Source organism: Eptatretus burgeri, chromosome 6 (genome assembly GCF_056783735.1).
Source record: "Eptatretus burgeri isolate ZD-2024b chromosome 6, Ebu_testis_v1, whole genome shotgun sequence".
Lineage (NCBI taxonomy): Eukaryota > Metazoa > Chordata > Myxini > Myxiniformes > Myxinidae > Eptatretus > Eptatretus burgeri.
This window is the reverse complement of record NC_140966.1, coordinates 51,292,231-51,307,063: the sequence shown is the minus strand read 5'-3', so window position 1 is coordinate 51,307,063 and position 14,833 is coordinate 51,292,231. Positions and strand designations below refer to the sequence as shown.

General features: G+C 45.5%; 1 protein-coding gene across 4 annotated transcripts in view; it reads left to right on the top strand.

Moving 5' to 3' along the window:
- LOC147024765 (glycine receptor subunit beta-like) overlaps positions 1-14,833 on the top strand; it is a 68,958-nt gene that overhangs the window by 38,459 nt on the left and 15,666 nt on the right. For all 4 annotated transcript variants that reach the window (XM_085885011.1, XM_085885014.1, XM_085885013.1 and 1 more), the window contains exon 5: positions 12,060-12,142. In XM_085885011.1, the coding sequence (XP_085741137.1) occupies positions 12,060-12,142 (83 nt within the window). The remainder of the gene's footprint in view (positions 1-12,059; positions 12,143-14,833) is intronic.

Genomic DNA, 14,833 nt, shown 5'->3' with positions numbered 1-14,833 from the left:
GCGGTGTTATCGTCGACCTCGACGGTTCGATTAATTATCGGGCGTATTCAGCCCACTACCAACCCTTTACGTGAAGCAAGATGGGGATTCAATAGAGGAAAAGACGAAGCGAAGCGGGAAACAGTTCAACACAAAGCACATTTATTCGCGACGAACGGAAAGCACACATATTCAATTCCACCAAAAGCACACAGAAAAGACACAATGCAATTTACACAAAAAGCAAATGTAAAAGCGAAAACACAATGCAGAGCTAATACCGACTACCGAGCACACGGCAACACTTATACAATTCTACTTCACAGACGGCGCCGACAACACATACCCAAAACCAAGGAAAAGAATACCCTCAAGGATGAGGCGGGCCTGAGGCCGAGACCGGGTCGGGCCTACCCGTCTGGTGATGAGACGCGGAGCGGCGATGGTGCCTCAACTCCGCGGGCCTCGCGGACAGTGTCTGGTAGGGGGTGGGAAAGGGGCCCCCTTGGTCGCACTATCTCAGCGCGGGGGGAAACAGGAGGGGGTTGCTGATGCTCGGGGTATAGAGGATTTTTATTATCCCGCGACGAGCGTCTCCACCTCGGCCAGGTCGCGCTGTCGGCCTCCCTGGGGTGCAGCTCCCGACGCGAGCACCCCCTCGTCTGGTGTCGCTGCCTTTCCACAGCTCCGTCCCCTCCGTTCCGACTCCAACGCACACGACGACCAGCTCCTTCTTGCCAACTCCACCGCCCGCGAAGTCTTGACTCTCTGTTTCCGACTCTCCTACTCTCCTACTCTCCGCCTCTGGACTCTCCTACACGGACTCTCCTACTCCCCGCCTCTGGACTCTCCTACTCTCCGCCTCTGGACTCTCTTGTCTGACGAACACGAACACGCCCTCTCATCTTTGACCCCCTCCCTTCGACCTTTCACCTCGCTCCCCATTGGCCCGAGAAAAAGTGGGCGTGAAGGCTTTTTGATCCACAAATTTGCATATATCGATCGCCCTGGGGGCGGGGCCAATTCGCCCCTCGCTCACCGATTGGACGGCAAAAAGTGGGCGTGTGTCGTTTTTGATCCGTTTTTGAAGCACAAAATCCGTGATTTTGTACACGCTGTTCGGCGCGTGCCCTGCACGAGTCCAACACCGGTACCCACAGCGGGGCAAGAACGGTGGCGATGCGACGGTTGCGAGGTGTGACGGGAAGGTCGTGGCGGTTGTGGTGAAGCGGCGTTGTGGTTGGTGGTTGATGTTGTGGTTGTGGTGGTAATCATGGCGGTTGGTCCAAAATAAAGATAGCAAAAGAAAAACGGCTATCCTGAAGAGTCGCAGCACGCATAAATGACATGTATTCCCACTAGACAACGGGTTTGGGCCTAACTACACATGTACTTACCGAGATACCTCACCTAAGGGACCTGAATGGTGGTTTGCGAATTTGGTAACCACAACAATATATATATATATATATATATATATATATATATATATATATATATATATATATATATATATATATATATATATATATATATATATATATATATACACATGTATATTGTATACGGCGACAATAGTCCACACTCCGCCGCTGATCCCCATTGGACTGTTGTCCAATGGGGATCGGGGGAGTGCTCACACTCCACATGTTTCGTTTTTCCCACTGGTCACATCACGTGTCTTCTTGTTGAATGGTTGGCATGAGCAGGAATGTTTGGGTGGCGGACGGATGGTTGTTCTGTGTGGATTATGCGGTTTTACTGTGTGAGACATAATCCGTGGCAATGCAAATGGTTCAAGCATTGGCTCCGCCAAATCTGCTCGACCATTTTCAATAACACCCCCACTGTCAAAATGCTGCAAGTCCAATTTGACTTCGTACGAGTCAATCAGCCCTCGCATGGTCTCCACAGAACCATCAACATCACCATTGAGGTTAACAGGAACTTTTAGTTCTATCTCCTCTCCCTTTATGGCATTGTCCCAAGTATTCAGCTGCTCCTGTAATGTTTCGTCCATCCTTTCCCCAATCAATTGTGGCTCAAACTCATTTTTATCAACCAACACCCGCTCTTGTTCTCTTACACAAGTTTCCAACTTTTGCACGAAACCGCCACCCTGGCGTTTACAAAATTCCAATTCCTTCTCCCTCCGCTTGCCCTTCTTTACTTCGTCAACTCTTTGCTTTGTTAACCCAATTTCTTCTTTCAACTTTTCTCCCTTTCCTTCAACTTTCCATCATTTTTTCATGTCTTGCCTTACATTCCTCCTTTACGGTGCCCAATTCCTCTTTTATTTCCTCCTGTCCTTTTTTTTTAATGCCTTCATCCCTTGTCCGAGTCTATCGACTTCTCGCTTAACCGCTGCTATTTAGTTTGTCAATTCATCCTTACTTGTCTTCATCGTGGTCCAAACACCTTCCACATTCTCCTTCACCCCATTCATTTCCTCTCTTTTCATCTTGATCTCATCTGCCATCCTCCAGTCCATCTTTCGCATTTCGCCCTTTACCTCCAGCAACCTGACATGCAGGCTTTGCTGCCCCTCCTTTACCTTTTCCAGCTCTGCCTTCAGCTCCCATTGACCTGCCTTCATTCCCTCCCTAATTCCATCACCCATCACTCGCATATCCTCAGCCAGTTTTTGCATCTTCCCGTTCATTTTTTGCATATCACTTCTCTGTTGGTTTTGTCCTGTTTGCATATTCTCTTTCATTTTTTGCATATTCCCGTTCATCTCATCCATTTTTCCTTGTATATTTCTGTTCATTTGGTTCATCACTTCCCGCATCTGATTCATCTCAAATGGCTTTGGTGAGGCCGATCTGCCACTTTTGGATGTGGATCCCACTGGAATCACTATGTCATTCGGGAGGGGAATTTGGCGGTGGCGGTCCCCACTTGGGACGGGGGAAACTTTTACCCTAGATGCTTATCAACCAGCTCCACCCTCGGCTTGCTTCCTTCATTCCTACTGCCTTCCCTCCGCACCGCCATTTTGAGCTCATCCGCCATTTCCTGCACGTGTTTCATCTCCTCAGAAAAAAAAAATATTTCTCTCCCTTAAATTTCCAAGCTTTCTTTACTCCCAACACCAATTATCATGATCACCAATTTCATGTCCCCTGTGAAATGTTGTTCAGAGTTCGAATCCTGCACTCCCAAGGGAGTCAGGAAGGTTCATATCCCACTCCTGATCAACAAATGTTGATCAGGGTTCGAATCCCACTCCTTGACAACAAATGTCGCGGGTCTGGGCAGTTACGTTAATACCCCAACCCAATTGTGGTGGACAGGTGGTTAACACTCACCAGCCCGGATGGTTGAGCAGTTTTCCTGAGGAGGCAGACATCTGATCCTGAGAGATTATTGTGCATACAAGAGTGGCATTGGTGGTACTAGCGGAGTGATGGATGCACAGATGGTTGCACAAGGGGTTTATACTTGAACCCCACGACAAATACACGGATACAGCAACTTAAAATAAATGGGGATTTATTGAAAATATAAATATTTACAAGGGTAATTCAGAATGCACCTAGAGGGGGAGCACTCGGTAGAGTGCAAAACCTCCACCGCCAATACTGCTCGGTCACTCAAGTGAACCTGATATCTTATTCATTCAATTTCACGTCAATAGTGCTCACAGAGTTATAGTTTGCAACTTTCCCTTTTACTTTTAACTTTTACATACTCAATTAATTCGTCATAACTAGATTCCTTGAGACAGAAATTTATTTTACGTGGGTATATCCACCTGAAGTTCCAAAATCAGCAGAAATTATAATTTTGGCATGTTTTTTGTTGGAAATCACTTATAACATGTAGAAATGCAAAAAAAAAAAAAAAAAAAAATCGAAATTTTGTTGAAAAAAAAAGTTGCAAAAAAATTCAAATATTTTTTCAAAATGGCCGCCATAGCGGCCATATTGGATTTTGGACCAAGTCCAAATTCTAATGACATGATCCTTGGACCATACCTAATGATCTTTGACCCCACCAAGTTTCGTCGAAATCTGTCAAGGAATTTTTCTGTAATACTGTTCACAAACAAACAAACAAACAAACAAACAGAAAGGGGTGAAAACAGTAACCTCCGATCTTCGATGGCGGAGGTTAATAATAAGATGTGAAGTAATTAAGGTCTAAAGTTGAGGCGCTTCTACATATGGACCTTGATACAGACAAGGGGGAAACTAAATAAAAGAAAAGCAAATCCTCCGTTTAGTCTCGCACTTTGCTTGGTCCAGAGATGGTCTTTATTGAACTTTGGGCTCGAGGTGCTTCATCCTGTGTGGGTAGGCGCACCCAAAAATGGCGCTGAGCCGCTCTCTGGGTGGGAAATGTACGTGAAGTAATGTGTGAGGCGGTATTCAACATCGGGGCTCACCAACCGCCATACGGCTTCCTTGTCGATCACGCTTGTCAATGCCGCTGCCCTTTACAGAATGGCGCCGCTCCCTTCAGTGATATACATGAGGCTTCGAGGTCCGTCTCTCATGAAAAGCCAAGAGTCAATGGCCAGAGTCTTGCTCCACCATGCGAGCCAATTCGCCTCAGCACGAAAACGAGAATCATGCAGTCTTCTTAATGCATCAAAGGAAAGCCAGCTGTAACGCCCAGTTCTTACATGCCATCTCCGAGTGCTGTCATCTCTCGACCGCGTCCCTCACACCCAATTCAACCCAACAAAACCAACTACTCTTTTTCCTTGCTTCTGAAACATACACACTTCAAGGATGAGCCGAACAGTCAATTACTAGCGTCTTGCCCAGCATGCGGGCAAATTTACAGCATGACATGAGAATCGTGCTGCCATTTCATCATGCTGAGAGGAGAGCAAAGCGAGATCCTCTGTCCCAGCCACGTTCCTCTTACAACTGCTGTTTGCTCTTCAAACCTCACCCTTCTTCCACCTCTGGGCGTAGCTTGTTAGCACGAAAACTGGGAAGGCAGGGCTTCTACCTGGTTGGCACGTTTGGCTTGCTTGGTGTTATGGTTTGTGATTCTTATAAAAACGTAATTCTTTCATGGCTTGCTTGTAAATTACAAAAACGTAGAAGTTCACAGGGGGCATTTACACACTAGGGAAAATTGCTCTTAATCCCTCTCTAATTAACACAGCACCACCCCCCATGTGGTGACAAGTAACACTTAAGCTCACAGTTTCCCCACTTAATTTACATCGAGATGTCACCTACACGTACACGGACCAAGCAACTCTGTACAATCCTAACTTTGCTATGAAATTCCTCCATCTACCCTGTGGTGTAGTCTGCAGGCCTACGGGGAAGGGCATGGTGATGATGCATGATGGGCGTGATGATGGGAGGAGTGGTCGTGGTGGTCAGTGTATCGGCAGGGGATATAAGGTGTGCGCGCCGCCTGAGGCGTCGTAGTAATACTGGAGTCGCCCGGCTCGTGAGTGTGCCGAATACGGAATAAAGGGGAGCCGCCGGGCAGAGTACGCCCGCGCTCGCACTTGTACAACACAGCCCGGCCCGACTGTCCTTCCACTCGTGTCTGCCTGCTAAGCATCTCCCATTTCAGTACAGTACAGTTGGCGAACGAGGATCTTCGGATCGGCGTGTGCAGGGCGGCAAATGACCCGTGCGGTTCCAAGCTACGGAGCCAAAGGTCTCGCCAGCACGAGCATGGCAGAGGGTCGGTGCACGGCAAACGTACGCGTGCCCGCCTTCGTCGGAATCGACTTCGGCCACGTCGAGTGGGCAACGGCCGCGCTCACTGTTCGTTTTGTCGAGGACACGCGTTTCGGCTCGAACGCGGCGTGGAACGTCGCGCAAGCTCTGGAGAATGTCCGAGGTCTCGATGGTCGGGGCACAGCAGATGGTCTGGGGGTCATCGCGATGGGCCAGGCACACACGGCCACGCGCACGGTCTGCGGCGCGGGTCGTGGGCGAGCGTGGCAATGCAATCACGGGTCATCGCCGTCGCCGAGGGTCATCGCCCATTGTTACGGTCATAGATGGCGGTGTGCGAAGTGATCCTTCCATCCCGGGTCGAAACCTGCTTCCAATTGATCCGGAGATGACAAGATCAGTGGCAGGGGAGGTTGAAGTGAGCGAGGCATGGATCGGTGTCGAATTGAGTCCACTCGTGCTGCCCGCGCATCGCATTCGGCTGTGTCGTGCAAATTCACGACAGAGGAGCGTCCGGCACGGCTCAGAGATCGTTTTATTTCTGGTCTGCGAGCAGCCATCCTACGGTTGACCGACATCACATTCGACTCGGCGGTCGCGACTGCTTCATCTGTCGAGCAGACACTCATGGATGTCCGCGCCATTGCTGGCCAGGACGTAATGAGTAGCTCCAGCTGGGGCATGGCGGCTAATCCCGAGGTCCACGCGGTGACCGCACAAGTGCCGCAGGTCACGCAGCCCGGAGTCCGTGCGATGGCACAAGTGCCGCAGGGTGCTCGCGCGCCTAGCGGTGCGGGACGAGGGCGCGCACCGCAGCACGGTCGCACCGGGAGCGAAGGGGCACCGCAGCACGGTCGCACCGGGAGCGAAGGGGCACCGCAGCAGGACCCCAGTGACCTGGAGATCGGCCTGCAACCGGGGCATGACGATGCCGGCGAGCCGGACCCTTTTGGGTCGGAACGGGCTGGCGCACCTCGGACTGGATCTCCGGTTCGTACCTCCAGATGTGCCAGTGCTCTCTTCGAGACCTTTGTCGAGTACCGAGGGCGAGGCTCTGGCGGCGGGGCCGCGTCAATGCAGCGGGAGCGACCGTTCGTTGCTGCCTGCGGCGGTGATGTGCGGGTCGGAAGCGGCGAGAGCCATATCAGCTCTCGCGATGAGTTCCCGCGCTTCGCTCGCGATGAGTTCCCGCGCTTCGGCAGTGTTCGTGAGGCAATGCGCGTCGGTGTTGTTCAGGCAGCTTCAACAGGTGGCGGGGAGCCCGTGGCGTTAAAGGGAGTCGCGAGTCGCAACATCAAGTCGACAACCAAGAAACGGACTCGTGATGTGGGTTGTGGGTTGTTGTTCATGGCATATGTGTTTTTCCTTGCTCTAGTGATGCAGTTTAACGTTGTTGAAGTAACGGCCAGCAGTTCTCGTGTGAAAGTGGATTTGGTGGAGATCAGTCAATGGAGTTGGTATGATGATCAATGTGATGTAGGGGCGAATAAAGAAGGTTTATTGGCCTCCAGTTGCCCCAGGCCGCAGGTAGTTGCTTTGTCATGTGCTGGGATTTTATCAAAAAAGCGCGCTGTACGGAAAAATGAGTTTGCAATGCTTCGAATAATGTTCGTGGTGATTTATAACGAGCCTATGATTGCAGTGTGGTTTAAATGCAGTTGCTCCCGTCTAGCTGCCGTGTGGGTCTCGGAGGTCGACTCAGAACCAAGACTGGTGCCCTGGTCGGCGTTACCCCCACCTCTGGTTGTGAGCGCAGCTCTCTGTGTTCGCTCAAGGCCGTTTGGACGGGCGTTGGCGTCTCAACTGATTGTGGTGCGTGAGTTGTTTTGGAGCATTAAATGCATACAGCCAGCGGTGCTGTTCAGTGCCCCCGGCCAAGGTCGATCAAGGCTGGCGCCACGGCTTCCAGACAGCGGGCTTCCGGCCTCGGAATGTTTATCTACGTCGGGTCTGCCTGGGGGGAGTGGGCCGGAGGCGCTTGATGGTGCCGGGGGAGGTTGGCTCGAAAGGTCGTCACGACCTCGGCGAGGGCCATGTCAGCATGGGCCGCCTGGGGGCGTTTTTGCTGCGTAGTGCTGCTGTGCTTCTCATTTTGCTGCTTCATATCGGTAACGCGGTCAGAATTTGGTGAGTGCTTTGTGCACCTCCGTCTTTGGAACCTGGCCTTTGCTGCTCCACTCGCTCGCATCGACACATTATATGATGTGGTGTGCTATTATACTTCGCTATTTTTCATTTTATTTTCATGATTATTATACCGAAGTCCTTATAATGCTTCTTATAATGGTGATCATTTAATAATCATACTTTTAGGAGGGAGGAGTGTGGTGTAGTCTGCGGGCCTACGGGGAAGGGCATGGTGATGATGCATGATGGGAGTGATGATGGGGGGAGTGGTCGTGGTGGTCAGTGTATCGGCAGGGGATATAAGGTGTGCGCGCCGCCTGAGGCGTCATAGTAATACTGGAGTCGCCCGGCTCGTGAGTGTGCCGAATACGGAATAAAGGGGAGCCGCCGGGCAGAGTACGCCCGCGCTCGCACTTGTACAACACAGCCCGGCCCGACTGTCCTTCCACTCGTGTCTGCCTGCTAAGCATCTCCCATTTCAGTACAGTACATACCCCCACAACCATAACAATTCAAAAAAAAAGTATATATATGTTATATATATATACATATATATACACATCTTCTTCTTCTTTCGGCTGCTCCCGTTAGGGGTCGCCACAGCGGATCATCCGTATGATCCGCATAGTGATTTGGCACATGTTTTACGCTGGATGCCCTTCCTGACGCAACCCTGGTCACCTCTTACGACACAGGGATATGGTACACCTATTTTAACCGGGGTATACACCGGCCCAGTATACTGGTACTCATTTCGCCGACCTCGGAAGGATGACAGGCTGAGTCAACCCCCTGGTGTATTAATTCAGTGGCCCAACGGGGCTTGAACTCAGGACCTCTTGGATCCCAAGCCGCTCCCCTAACCACTGCGCCAACACCAGGCTATATACACATATATGTATATATACATATATGTATATATGTATATATACATATATATATATATATATATATATATATATATATATATATATATATATATATGTGTGTGTGTGTATGTACATGTATATGTATATGTATATATATATATATATATATATATATATACATACATACATACATATACATGTATAAATTTCATTGTATAAATTGTATAAATTTCAAGGAATATTTTTGCCTGATCTGCATGATCCCAAAAGCAAATTTATGAAAACACTTAGAATTTTCATGAATACCTGTTGTTCACATCCCTGACTTGACTGAGATATGAGTTTAGAAATTATTCATCGGCATTTGTAAACTTACTTTCCACACTTCGATATTTTGATGGTCTTGCTGTAGTCGAGTCAATATACGGTTGAACCCCAAAAAATTGCAACAAAACGTTTTATTGTTTTAAATGCTTTTACAGGTCATGGTGAATTCCAAAAAAAAGTCTCGGGTAATCTGACCCTGGTAAAGGGGTTAATTTGCATATTTTCAAGATGGCCGCCAATGAAAATGTCAATGTACTACAAACTTTTTTATGGTTGATTTTAGACCCTATAAATGTATTGGCAACAGATAGGAACATGAGGTTTCTGAATCAAATAAACATAGTTCCATCCGCCTATGACTTACTATGACGTATATGACGTCATAGTTAAAAGATAAATGAGTATGCCATAGAAAACCTGTTGTTTTATAATATGTAATGACATGTGATGCTATCATTTAACTCCTTGAACTAGTTAAGCTGTCCCTTTCCTGTAATTACATAGATGGGACGTCATCAATCCAAAAGAAATCTGTATGTATGCCACACAGCCTTACCATAAGTCACGCCCATTGTCGCCCTAGATCATCTCAGCATTGTCATCATTCTCATTCTCATTCCCCAACATTTGATTGAAAGGGTTGCAACATGACTGCACTTGGCACTGTCCACAAGCTGATGTGCATGGTAGACCGTAGGTTCTGCATGTGCAACGTTGAGTACTGTACCGGGTAGTGCAGTTGCAGTGAACTACCTTAAGCAAAGAGTCTGGTGCGGCATTCATTTCATTCATTCATTACTGGGATGAACTGATTCTCCTCTGTTTTCCACCCCCAGTCTGTTGCTTCCAAATCTGCCTCTTCTCCCATCCATGTCATGATCTGGAAATACATGCGGAGTGAATGGTGCTTAGTAGCCGCTTCAGTTGGCGGCAGACGCTCTGGGGTAACAAACGACACAGCCGATACCACTTTCTTTGTCAAGATGCTGTGGCACAATGAAGTGAGAGTATCTGTTCCCTTTCCACCGAACACCTGGACCATTGCCTTGTACCCAATCTCTACAATTGCATCTGTGCTTTGACCTGGTGTAACAAATGCTTGGGCACATGACCTCAAACCAGCATCACCTTTCATGACTTTCTGGAAGAGAGATTTCTTGCCAACCCCAAATATGCGCGAAGTCGTATCACATCCAGTAAAGGCATGTACGAACAGCATCATGGTAGATGCCTGGGATCCTAAGAGGCTCTTCAGTCTGTTTATGTGATACACTCTGCTTTGGTCCTGCGTCTTGTCAGATTGGAAGTACAAGTCCTGGTTGCCACCTTCAGCAAAATGGTGAAGCAGCAGAATAAGTAAGTCCGTATCTTCGCCTATCAGTGTTGTTGACTGCAGCTGAGAAGCTCGTACTGCTGCTTGCACGATGTTGTAGTCTGCATCACCTGTTGCGCTTATCACATTGCACCCCTTTTCCTTTAGCCTTTGGCTAATGATGTTTATCAGTTCCTGCTTGTTGGAACCATGCGATAAGAACTCATCTTTTTTCCCCATGAACATGGTGTCTTCTGCGAAGTTGACTTTGGGATGATGTTTCTTTTGACGACGCTGGTGTGTGCTGTCCTTGATAGATGGTTCATCCGAATAACCGTCGAAGACAACAGTAGCTTTCCCGTATTTGCGGAATACGAAGTCAGCATAGTCGTTAGCTATATATCCGTATGTGCTCCCTTTCGTCCACTTAACGCGATGCATCAGTGAGCCACCATCCAACACATAGTGGTCCGTCTTGGGTACATCGTCCGACTCATCCTCGGTAGATAAACCTTTTGCATATTCATCTATTGCTCTCGCAAGCTGTGGCTTGTCCGCTTTCCTGAATATGTGCTTTGCCTCAAAGAGAGCTGGGGGAAATGGAGACAATTCATATTCAAGAACGTCCTCCAATGAGAGGTTCCCTGCCCGAGAAATGACAAGTAGCCTCTGAAACAGAAGAGCAGGGTCTATAGTTCGGTCGCCAGTAACCTGGACAGCAGATGAATCTCCCAGAGTTTTCGCTTTGTCCTTCCTTTTGCATGTGTAGGTGAAAACTGGTTGTCCAGTCAGATTTTCAGCAACTTCTTTCCCCGCTACCTGCAAGTTGTCGACATTCACTTCATCCTTGGCTACAACACCAGTGACAACATTTCTCAAGGCTGGATCATCAGAGAACGGATTGCATGACTGATTTTTCTACAATTGGCTGCCCATATATACTTCTGATCAAGGGCGTGGCCACATGTGATTTCCAATTACTTCCACATGATCCACATGTTGAAATTATACATGTTCTGTGTTAATCTCTACCTGGTCTTTGTCGTCTTGCTAGGTTCTAATTCATCATCATCATGACAATGCTTTTGAAGGACATTGAAAAGGTGAATATCAGCAGTTCCAGAAATTCTATTGTTTTAGTTGAAAGTCACAGATGGCAGCAGTGTACAAGTGCATATGGGAGGCGGAAACAGCAGTTATTCATAATCACCTTGTGATCTTCTTGGTGGGGCTTTTGTCTGTGCTCTTTCATCCTAAGAAAGGGGGTTGGCTTTCGGTTTTCGCTATGACGTCATAAACATCATAGTACATCATAGGTGGGTGAAACTATGTTCATTTGATTCAGAAACCCCATGTTCCTATATGTTGCTAATACATTTATAGGATCTAAAATCAACCATAAAAAAGTTTGTAGTACATTGAAATTTTCACTGGAAAATATGCAAATTAACCCCTTTACCGGGGTCAGGTTACCCGAGACTTTTTTCTGGCACGCAGCATGACCTATTAAAACATTTAAAACAATAAAACGTTTTGTTGCAATTTTTTGGGGTTAGGTGATACAGATCATATTTTGACTCTACTACTAGCTCATTGTCTTCATCTAAATCATGATATGCTCTGTGATGCAACAATGATCCATCATTCATTTGAATTTGCACCAATGTGCCTAAAGAACGAGCACTGATGGCTCTGGAACATTTGATATGCCACTGATAATACACTAAGTACTGTACTTGAGTTTCAACGTTGAAGCATATTGTAACCTTTGTGTTTGGATTGCAGACTCTCATTGACCTTGTCTTGCCCAATGGACTTAACTCTCTTCCCCATGGACACTCAACGTTGCAAGATGCAGTTGGAGAGCTGTAAGGAATGAGTGAAAGTACATCATTGTAATTGCATAAATGAACAAGAAAAAGAGCAATCAGAGATTGCAGACCCTTGCCAGGACTTGTTCTGTGTGGTGTGTTTTGTGTGGCATTTGTGCACGAGTGTGTTATGTAATTAATAACAGCATAACTAGAACTGTCACTTTATAACTGCTGGCAGTGATGACTGGGTGATGACCGGGTGATTTCCCGCTGTCCCGTACCAAGATGTCCCGCTTTGATGCAACCCTACTTTGATTGGACACCTGACCCTGACCCATGACAGTTTTAAAATTGTATTATTATTCAATTGAATTTATAATAGGATTAAAATAAATTCAATTCAAATCAAATGGGAGACCAAACAGATGCAGTCCTGCATTGGAGTAATCAGAAGGAACCTAAACAAGCAAAAAGCAAAGATGAAGTCATTAGGAGGAACCTGGATAGGATTCACATTTCAGCTGCTACTCCTCTACCCTCAAACTCATCCAGGCACAGCCAAGTGAGCCTCATTCCAAAAAAAAAAAAAAAATCCAAAAAGAACCCAGATCAAATAAATTAAATAATTCTGGCTGCCAGACCATCATCTGATCAAGCTGAAATTTAAAACATGTATCCCACATCTCTACTGGATCATAATTGTGAAGTTTCAGGTCAATTGATTGAGCAGTTCTTTCCAGAGAAAACATTTTTTTTCTTCAATCCAATATGGCTGCCAAACCATGTGACCCATCAATTATTCATTTTTAAAAGCTTGTACACCCAAGACTTGGGGAATATTTGTGTGAAGTTTCCCCTCGATCTGTCAAGTCATTCTGGGGAAGAAGATTTTTTATAGGTTTTAGGGTAAATCCAACATAACTACCAAACCATGTGACCTATGATGTCATTTGGTGATCACTTTGTTCCTCATGGATAGGGAGTCATAAATGTAAAGTTTTTCCTCAATCTGTTCAGCCATTTCAGAGAAGAAGATTTTTGAAGGTTAAAAAAAAAAAACAATGTGGCTTCCGAATCACGTGACCGATGATGTCATCAATTTTTTTTCTGTGGTCCATTTTATCCCAAGATCATGCTCAAACATCTTCATACTGATCCTATTTAGCGTTCTACATATGCAATTATTTCGTCATGACGAAGGCACCGATAATGTCATTTAAAACAAGGACAAATGTGTCCACGAGCAGCGTCCGAAAGATTTTGTCGGCTAAAAAAAAAAAAAGTTAATTTTTTTAAAAGAAACAACAACAACTTCTGATATTTCGTCACGTGCCTTGATTAAGCCAATAGCGAAACGTGTCATAATGTATTTACGTATTTACGATATATCGTGTATTTACGAAATAAATAATGTATTTACGAAATTACAATACGATAAATGGAATAATCTTTAAATAGTAACGTGAACTTTTCGAAACTTTAAAGCAAATGTCCGAATATATTTAAAAGTTCATGATAGACGCTCTCAAAAGGCACCGTCTATGTGAGGATGTGTACATGTGCTCAGTATTTAAGGAGATCCGGATCTTGTATATACAAGAGCCAAGTCCTCGAGACTAAGGTTTTGTCTTCACAAGAAGAAGAAGAAGAAGAAGAAGAAGAACAACAACAACAACAACAACAACAACAACAACGCCGAGCTCTCTATGAGCAGCGTTCGCTATGCGAGACGCTGCTAAAAATCAACCTTATTCCCCACGAAGAGAACTTGTCGTGTGCCAAGTTTCAACTTTTTTCCTTGGTATGGCTTCAGAGATACAGAGGTGAAACGTTTTCTATACGAGTTCTTCATGAGTAGTCACACCAATAGCGAAAATGTTGTCTCAATCTGACAAGCGGTTGCAGAGAAATAAACACTAATATAAAGTTCTGTGCGGGCAAACAAACAAACAAATAAGAAAAAAATGCCATGCATAGCATGGTACTTGCAAAATCCAACCTCTTCTCCAAAGGTTGCCATGGATGCATCAAATTGTCTATTTGATGAAGATTAAAATTTACAATCTTAATAAAAGCTGAGGTTAATCGAATGAAAACCTGATTATTTTTCACATTGAAATTGATGATTTTAGAAGTTTGTCCTTGAGTTGACCTTTGACCTTTTGACCTCAAATAGTTGGTTTCCAAATTCAGTGACACTATGTAATTGCTGTTTAATTTTCAGGTTAATCAGATGAAATTTGATGATTTTAGAAGTTTGACCTTGAGTTGACCTTTGACCTTTTGACCTGAAGAATAGTTGGTTTTCCAATCCAGTGGCACAATATGCAAATGTTGTTCAAATTTTAGGTCAATTGGATGAAAAATGACGATTTTAGAAATTCGACCTCAAGATGACCTTTGACCTTTCATCGGCTTCTAAATACATATATATATATATATATATATATATACATATATATATATACATATACCTATGTATATTATATATATTATATATATTTCACCTCAAAAACCATAGGCTTCTTAATGGAGATTACAGCTTGGTAAAGTTGCATGATGAATGGTCTAGAATTGTGACCTGTTGGAGGAGGAGACAAACAAACAGAATAATAAAACAAATTTAACCTCAACAATAATTGGTGGTTGAATTAATTGACCAAATATGCAACTCCTCTTCAAATTTCAAGTAATTCAGATGGAAATTGACAATTTTAGAAATTCGGCCTATGTTGACCGTATGGC